This window comes from Sorex fumeus, unplaced genomic scaffold (assembly GCF_029834395.1).
Source record: "Sorex fumeus unplaced genomic scaffold, SorFum_2.1 ptg000063l, whole genome shotgun sequence".
Lineage (NCBI taxonomy): Eukaryota > Metazoa > Chordata > Mammalia > Eulipotyphla > Soricidae > Sorex > Sorex fumeus.
The window spans coordinates 54,262,855-54,272,116 of NW_026606120.1; the positions used below are offsets into that span (position 1 = coordinate 54,262,855).

A 9,262-nucleotide genomic window follows, 5' to 3' on the forward strand; every position below is an offset into this window, starting at 1 on the left:
TAAAACATATGCGATGGCTTCCGAGGTACCATGCAAGGTGGGAGACGGGGAGGAGACCATGGTAAAGAAGGAAGACCTCCCAGTCCAGAACGCACTGGAGCCGATACCGAAGCACTGCCAAAGCCCCCAGACTATGAAAAGGACTGTCACCACCAAGGGACTCCCACTTTCCTCACGGGGCAGCTTGGTGAACAGCTCGAAGGAAGATTCCATCAGTTTCCCGTAAGCCCGTGGGTCTGTTCCTTCCCGCCCAAGTCAGGCATAGTGGGGTGATCGGGGGGTGTTAAAGAGGCAGGACTTCTGTGGTCTCCATCGACCCACACCTACCTGGTCTCCAGGCAGTAGCACTATATAACTTGGAATATGGATTTCTCAGCCCAGAGGGGTTCTTGGGGGGGGGGGGTGCGTGGGTCTCTCATTCCGGAATGCCTTCTGGGGTTTGCCAGAAGTGTCAGTTCTGCGTGCCCCTGATCCTCTAGTGTCTAAGGTCAAAGCTCTCCCCTCTTTCACCACACCGGACCTCTGCCCCAGTTCACTCCCACTTACTTCTCCTCCTTCAAGTTCTCCCTTTTGGTACCTTTGTTCCCTGATTACATCCTCCCCAAGACCCTCCTCGTCCTACTTGGGTGGAGGGTCACTGCACCTCTCCGTGATCCTGGGTGCCCTTCACTTCCTTCTGCAAAACCCTTGGAAGTACCTACAAAGCATCCAGTCCAGTGTTCAGTTCCAGAGCTGTCAAGGGCAGTGCGAGCCTCCAGAGAGCTCCTACCCTAGGTGTGTGTCTGGGGAAGGAGTCAGGCAGCTGCATAAATAAGATAGTAATAATAGCATTGTTTGTGCAATGCCAGAGGGGCCAGCAAGGAGAGCAGCAGGATAGCTTGGATGGGACTGCAGCCAAGGGAGGCTTCTCAGAGGAGGTGGTATTTGAATCCTGGAGCCAGGGAAGGGGTGTTGGTGTGGGTTGATATGGACAGTGTCATGGGTGTGTGACTTGTGTAGGGACATACAACCCACCCCAAGAAAGGTCCCATGCTTGATTCTTGTGCTGTTTTCACTGTCTTAAAGTACTCAGATTTGTTGGGGCTGGAGAGAGTACAGCAGGTAGGGTGCTTGCCTTGTCAACTGACCTGGGTTTGATCCTTAGCACCCCATGTGGTCCACTGAACCCTGCCAGGAGTGATCCCTAAGTGCAGAGCCAAAAGTAAGCCCTGAGCACTGCCAGGTGTGCCAAACCCTCCTCCATCCTCCCCCCCCAAAAAAAATGTTCTTAAATTTGTTTGGTTTTGGTCCTACAGCCTGGCAAGCTACTGAGAGTATCTCGCCCGCATGGTAGAGCCTGGCAAGCTACCCGTGACGTATTCAATATGCCAAACACAGTAACAAGTCTTATGATGGAGACGTTACTGGGCCCGCTCAATCAAATTGATGAATAATGGGAGGACCATGACCGTGACTGTTGGTCCTACAACTGGCTGTGTTCAGGGACTATTCCTGTCTCTCTGCTCAGGAGTGACCCCTAGTGGTGCTCAGGGGACCATATGGGATGCTAGGGATAGAACCCGGGTGGATCGCGTGCAAGGCAGACACCCTACCTGCTGTACTATTGCTCCAGCCCCCCACTTCTTGATTTTTTTTTAATGTAGGAGTATTGTTATTTATTCAGCCATTTATTCTAAACGTCCACCAAAGGCTGACAGAGGCAGTTTGTTGTTTTGTTGTTGTTGTTGTGTTGCTTTTTGGGTCACACCTGGCGATGCGCAGGGGTTACTCCTGGCTCATGCGCTCAGGAATTACTCCTGGTGGTGCTCGAGGGACCATATGGGATGCTGGGAATTGAACCCTGGTCAGCTGCGTGCAAGGCAAACGTGCTATCCGCTGTGCTATCGCTCCAGCCCCTGACAGAGGCAGTTTGAACTGAGGGATTTTTCACGAGACTCAGGTGTATGGAGCTCAGGGAGTATGGCTTGGCACATTCACAAGAGCGTGAAACCACGTGGAGGGCACCTGGCAGTTGCTGTAGAGCAACCAGCGGAGATCACAGAGGAGGGGAACTAAGACAGCACAGGGCAATTGGGAGCCACCTAGCAGAGGGTGGGCAGGAGACCTGTGCTTGCTGCAGTTCCCCACGCTGCCACTTACTGTTGTGAGGCCCCGGTCCACATGCCTGGCTGCCGGAGGCTCTGTGACTGCTCTCTCTGAGACAGAGCTCTTCCAACAGTGCTTTCAATCCATGGTTGTGCAGGAACTAACTCTAGGGGCCAGAGAGATGGTAACTGCCACAAGGGCGCTTGCCTTGCATGCCAATTACCCCAGTTCAATCCCCAGCACCATATATAGTTTCCTGAACCCTGCCAGGAGTGATCCCTGGGCACAGAGCCAGGGAGGAGTAAGCCCTGAGCACTATCAGGTATGGGCACCCTACCAGAAAGAAACAAACCAAAAAAACTAACTCTAGTTGGTGGAGACTGAGAGTAGAAAATAGGAAATTCCTGAGCACATCACACAGAGTAAATGTTGACTTGTGAAATGTGTGTTTCAGTATATTCAATGTAGTGAATATACTAAGTGGCTATACTCTAGGCCAAGGTCAAAGATTTGAAAGCCAAACTTTTGGGCTTCTGCACTTCATCATTATAAAACAGTTAACCAGTGGGGAAATGCACACAAGCTTTTGTTTTTTATTTGCAAATAATTGGTTACAATAAAAATACTCATGGGAACTGGAGGAATAGTACAGTGTGTAGGGTGTTGCCTCACATGAGGCGGACCTGGGTTCAATCCCTAGCATTCCATATGGTCCCTTTGCCCTCCCTGCCTCCAGCACCACCAGGAGCAATTCCTGAATGCAGAGCCAAGAGTAATCTCTGAGCATCACTGGGTGTGGCCCAAGAAATACAAAAGGAAATTATTTATGGCACTGAAATGCACAGGATTAAAGGCTAAGCAGACTGGTGCGCATACTGCTTTGTGTGCAGGAGGTGTGGGGTCGATACCGGGTACCACATGATCCCTGAGTATCTGGGACTGACCCATCAATCCAGGCCCCAGTAAAAAGCCACTGACCACCTCCAGGTGTTATCCAAACAACCCATCCGCACACACACTAAAATAAACCAGAGCTACAAGTATCAATCAATAACAGATGAATGCAAAAAAATAAAACCCAACCCACTATAGATGGGAAAACAACAACTTACAGCTGAATATGTTACCATTTGAGGGAGAGGGTGTTGGATCACACCCAGTGATGCTCAGGGGTTACTCCTGGCTTTGCATTCAGAATTTATTCCTGGTGGTGCTCAAGGGACCATATAGGATACCAGGGATTGAACCTGGCTAGACTATGTGCAAGGCAAGTGCCCTGAGACCCACTGTACTATTGCTCCAGTCCCTTAAGTAGCATTTTATTTAAATAAAGTTAAAAAAATATGCAGCATTATGTATCTTGCCTCAGGATTACATTCATACATAAGAAGCCTATAAAAACACTCAGTGGATGGTAAGCACATAATTTTTTAAATGTTTATTGTACTAGTTACCTCGGAGGGATGAGAGGCAAGATAAGGGATAGATGTATCTGCGCTTCACACGAGGTTTTGATTCTGAAACTAAATGTTGACTGGAATGGAGGCTGGATATATTGTTCTTATGTGTGTGTGTGCAGGGGGGGTGTACACCTGGATGTGCTCAGGGCTTACTTCTGGCTCTGCACTCAGGAATCACACCTGGGTGATTCAGGATCACACTCAGGAATCACACCCATCAGGGGACCATATGGCATGTCAGGGATCAAACCTGGGTCAGCTGCATGTGAGGCATGCAGCCATATGCCTTGTTATACTATCTATCTGCTATCTATACCTGCTATACTTATCACTGCACCCCCTCCCCATACATTATTCTTGCTGTCTTTGTGGATGTCTGAAATAGTTCCTTCCTTCCTTCCTTCCTTCCTTCCTTCCTTCCTTCCTTCCTCTCCTTCCTTCCTTCCTTCCTTCCTCTCCTTCCTTCTTTCCTTCCTTCCTTCCTTCCTTCCTTCCTTCCTTCCTTCCTTCCTTCCTTCCTCTCTCTCCTTCCTTCCTTCCTCTCTCTCCTTCCTTCTTTCTTTCTTTCTTTCTTTCTTTCTTTCTTTCTTTCTTTCTTTCTTTTTTCCCTTCTTTCTTGACTCTTTGGGTCTACACCCAGAGATGCTCAGAGGTTACTCCTGGCTCTGCACTTAGGAATTACTCCTGATGGTGCTCAGGGAAACATATGGGATGCCGGGATCAAACCTGGGTCGACCACATGCAAGGCAAACACCCTCTCTGCTGTACTACTGCTCCAACCCTAGTTCCTCTATTTTTAAAAGAATTAGTATGGAAGAAACATTTTGAATATTCACGTTTATATTATACATATTCATGTGTATATTTGCACTCTGGTTCATATTAACATGTTATATGCTTTCATATCGTTCATTGTAAAATCCAATTAAATTTAGTAATCACAGAAATTATCGAGCACTAGTTAATGAGTATTAATAAAGTTTCATTTTAAATGATTCAGATCTTTCCATGTCTCAGTAGATCATTGTCAGCATCCCTGGAGTGTTTGTACCCCATTTAAGGAGGACCTAAACATTTTGGAGGGGATTGGAACACACCTAGCAGTGCTCAGGGTTTATTCCTGGCTTTGTGCTCAGGGGACCACATTGGGGTGTCAATGGTTGAACCTGGGTCATCCACGTGTAAGGCAAGTGCCTTACCACTGTACTATCTCTCCAGTCCTATACTTAAACGGGTTGGAGAGAAAGTTTGAAAGGTCAGAGTGTTTGCTTTCCCCATGGGAGCCCTGGGTTTGATCCTGCATCCTATGGTCCCCTGAATACTGCCAGGAACGGACCTTGAGAAGGCTGGGTATGGATCCAAGAGGGGAAAAAAAGAGATTGGTTAGCGTTTCCCAGAGTTGGCTCTCCAACGCGGGCAAGGCTGGTTGCAGCAGCTTCCTCGCCATGTCCCGGCTGGCGAGGGAACCCGTGCTTTTCACTCCTAAGTGCTGCTGGGTGGGAGGCTGCCCCAGGGTGCCTGAGTGCTCTGAGTTGTCAGGTGCTGCTAAGGCAGGCCCAAGGCTGAGGTGGCCTCCTGGGTGGGCTCAGCTGTCTTCCCCTCCTCCCCTCGGCCCCCACCACAGGAAACTGATGCCCCTGGAGGACTCCGAATGCAGCTCTGATGACACCAGCATCTCCCCGCTCTCATCCTCCTTGCTGAATCCCATCAAACTGACCGTCACACAGCCTAACAGCAGCTTCTTTGCGGGGATGCTGGAAGGCGAACTCAACAAGCTCAGCTTCTCCTCGGTGAACAAGGACCCAGAGAAGGGGGACCTGGCCCTCTGCCCCCACCCATCCAAGTCCCAAATCGCCCCGGGGGGCCTGCTGGACCTCGACAACCCCGAGGTGGACACGGACACCTCGTCCACGCACTCAGAGTCCTCGGTGATCATGGACGTGCCTGAGGCCCCTTTCATCTGCGAACACACCGTCAGTGACTCCACAGCTGTGGTGGGTCCCCTCTGCTCCTTGCGCATACGTCCCACCAAGGCCTCCGGGCTGCCACCTCCCCCCTGCTCTCTGCCTGGCTGAGTCCCACAGACGGTGTGCCAATGCTGCCCACTGTGTCCTGCTCTTAAGTGCCTGGGTTGGAAGACAGCGTGTGTGTAGGGGTGTCCAGGGAGAGCTGGAAGGGGCCTGGTGTTGGGAGGTTGGATGAGGAACTGCCAATAATCAGAAAGGAAGATGAGCTCCAGGTGCAGACACAAGCCTGCGGGCCTTTGGTAGCATTGGAGCTGGGCTAAAGTAGCAAAGTTTCTTTTTTGTTTGTTTGTTTTCATTTTGGGTCATACTGGCGATGCATAGGGGTTACTCCTGGCTTTGAGTTCAGGAATTACTCCCGGTGGTGCTTGGGGGACCACATGGGATGCTGGGAATCAAACCCAGGTTGGGCATGTGCAAGGCAAACGCCCTACCTGCTGTACTATTATTGCTCCAGCCCCAGAAGCAAGGTTTTACCTTGTAGCTGTGGGAGAAAGACATTTGGTGGAGGTGCTGGCAGTAGCCAAGGTTCCTGGAGGTATGTGGGAAGCCTCTTTCTCTCACATGCTCACTAGAAATGGGATTCCTGGGGAGAGAGGGAACAGGAGCTTTGCATGAGGGAGTCTGGCAATGCGAGGAGTACCCTTGAGCACCACCTAGTGTACGCCCCCCACACCCCCTGGGAAAACCCAAGTGATGACAACAAAACTGGTGAGATCTGTGGGCCAGGGGAGAGCTCAAAAGGCTGGAAGCACATGCTTCATGCACTTGATCCCTTCTCGCTTGGTCTCCAAGGTCCCTGAGCTCTAGGCTGTGACAGGAGCAAGCCCGAGCCTTTGAGCACTGCCAGGTGTGGCCCCCAAACACCAAATGCAAATGAGACTCCTGGGCCGCCTCTCTCAAGGGTCTCCTGCAGTAGTTCGGGTGGGCTGACATTTCAATTCCCAGATGGTCCTGATAAGTCCACGGTGTGAAGATCACCGTCCTAGCATGCTGGACGGGAGTTAAGGAGGACATTAGTTTAGGTGCATTTTTCTGAGGTCCAGTGTCCTCCTCCAGATTAAAAAAAATATTTAGGCAATGTGATTTACATAGTTATTCAGAGTTGTTTCAGGATTACAACGCTCCAGCAAATTCCACCCCCAGTATCAACCCCCTCCCCCACACCCCCCCCCCCCCCGCTCCCCTTCTCCCATCCCCTCCCCTCACTCTCCTTGGCTGCACGTTTTCAAGTTTGTTTATTGCAGTTTACATCTCATATTTGCAGTAATCCTTGAGGTTCTTTTTACTTTTATGTTTTGTAACAATACAGAACAGCTTTGGGCAAAGCTCTGTATCAGGTGGTGAACAGATTTCACGCTGTCGCTTAGGAAGCCAAAGTTGAAGCCCCATTGTTGGGGGCCGTGAGCAGCATCCTCAACCTTTCGACACCTGCAGGCCGCACCAGTGCTGCACTCTGGTCCATGGACCAGCAGTTAGAACCAGGGCAATGACTCGGGTCTCTTAGCATCTTCATTATCTAGCTCACTAGAATTGAAATCCTGCTGCCCGCCCCCAGATACTATAAGGGTTGGTGGGCGTCAGCAATGTGTGTGCTGGGGTTATTTTTTAAGGGCTTACTCCTGGCTCTGCACTCAGGAATTACTCCTGGTGGGTTCGAGAATGGGGATGGAACCTGGGTCAGTCATGTGCATGACAAGCACCCAACCTGCTGTACTATCGCTCCAGCTCCAATCTTTCCGTTTCTTTTGGGAGCGGCACCTGACAGTGCTAAGGGGTCACTCTCGGTGGCAGTGCCAGGAATCAACCCTGCAAAGGCTGCTTTGATCTCCACCAAAGGACTTGTTTTAACAAAATACTCTAAAAGTATTTTGATAGCGGTGGATGTTTGAGAGCTAAAAGGCCTGGGAGGGGGAGAAATGGGACATGGGAGATGAGGGGAGAGAGCAGCGCCGAGTCTGTAGGGTTTTGAAAACTCTCTGGACCTTTAGCCAGGTTTGGTCCCTGCTCTGGGAATACAAAGCCAACAGCATCCCTGGAGCTGTTGTTTGAACGAGACCCGGGGCCGGCACCGCCCTCTGGGAAACCATGACCCAGGCACAATAAGCAGGGCCGCCAAGTTGCTAAGGTTCCTTTGACTGACAGTTCAAGTTCTGTGTGGAAGGCAGAGGGTAGACCTAGAGGAGAGGGGGCTGCCCCCGGGAGAAGCCTGTGCTGGAGGCTGGGGCTTCCTCACCTGGCTTCTGAGTCCCTTCCCATCCCTGAGTCTCTGCCCATCCACTGTGGCTTTCTCAGCCAAGGCTGGGGATGAGGATGGGGCCTTCCGACCCACAGGGGGTTGGGCCGGGCTGAAGGGTGGCTAGCCAGCTCTCAAAAATCTCCCCGGGGGGCTCTCTTTCCCTAGGTATCCTGGACCTATGCCGTGGGCAAGCAGCAGGTCAGCTTCTACCAGGTCCTGTTGCAGGAGGTGTCCAGGAAAGACAACGAGCAGCTCAAGGCCAAGAACCGCCCGTGGATCTTCAACAAGATCTTGGGGACCACAGTCAAGCTGATGGAGCTGAAGCCGAACACGAGCTACTGCCTCACTGTCCGTGCAGCCAACACAGCTGGCGTGGGGAAGTGGTGCAAGCCTTACAAAGTAAGACCTGGGATGGGGGCTCTGGGGACGGGTAAGGCCCTTAGACCTGCCCACCTCAGCTCCCTGTCGGTTCCTTTCGGGTGGAAGGGGATCAGTTCCTACTCCAGGCTGCTGCTTCCTGGGAGACAGGATTTTAGGCCACGCTAGGCTCCAAGAAGGCAAATAGGTCCAGCCACATCCATTTGCAGATTCTTTTTTTTTTTTTTTTGGCCTTTGGGGGCGACACCCAGGGATGCTTGGGATCTACTTCTGGCTCTGCACTCAGGATTTACTCCTGAAAGTGCTCGGGGGTACCACAAGGGACATAAGGGATAATACAGCAGGTAGGCAAGCACCCTATCTGCTATACTATCACTCTGACCCCAGATTCTTTCACTTAGCAGTTGTGAGCAGGCTGGGCCACATCAAGTCAAGGGCCACCAAGGAAACAGCGAGGAGCCTGGGGACGGACAGGGAGGGGGTGAGCCAGAGGGGTGAAGCCCACAAACACATTACCCATGTCTGCAAACACCCCTGGGGGAGGTCAGGGTCCAGTCTTGGCTCTGGCCTGTTCCTCTTGTGAGCAGGTCTTAAGGTTAAGGTGAAGGAGGCTCTGAGTTGACTACAGAGGGGGCTGGAAAAGGGGTCCCAGGGGGAAGCCTGGGAAGGAAGGTGCTGACGGGCTGGTTCATTTGATTTCAGTTTGCCACTGTGGCCACTGACTTGAACAGCTTTCCAGAGAACAACCCGATTCAGATCACCGTGCAGCGAAAGGAACCCCAGCGGAAAACTGTGTCCATTGGGATGGAGGACATGCGCAGGCTAGAAGACCTGGAATACTTGTACCCCTACTAGGCGGGGGGCCCCGGGACGCCCCCTCACCCACCTTCACTTTGGACCCAGGGCCCTCAGGAACCAGAACCATGACCACCACCCATACTCTGCAGAGCACCGCTGACCACCCTGCCCGACCCTGGCCTGGCGGCAGGACGTCCACCGTGGGCTGGGCCAGACTGAGTCTAGATAGGAATCCCACTTGCCTGGAGAACACCCCAAGCCAGGCCAGGCCCAGCCCA

At 51.8% G+C, this 9,262-nt stretch overlaps 1 protein-coding gene across 1 annotated transcript; it reads left to right on the top strand.

Moving 5' to 3' along the window:
- The first annotated feature begins 13 nt into the window (after positions 1-13).
- Positions 14-9,041, top strand: FNDC8 (fibronectin type III domain containing 8). The gene is made up of 4 exons (XM_056128184.1): positions 14-222; positions 5,170-5,539; positions 7,974-8,207; positions 8,889-9,041. The coding sequence occupies exons 1-4, from the start codon at positions 14-16 to the stop codon at positions 9,039-9,041; spliced, it is 966 nt and encodes a 321-aa protein (XP_055984159.1).
- The last annotated feature ends 221 nt before the right edge of the window (positions 9,042-9,262 follow it).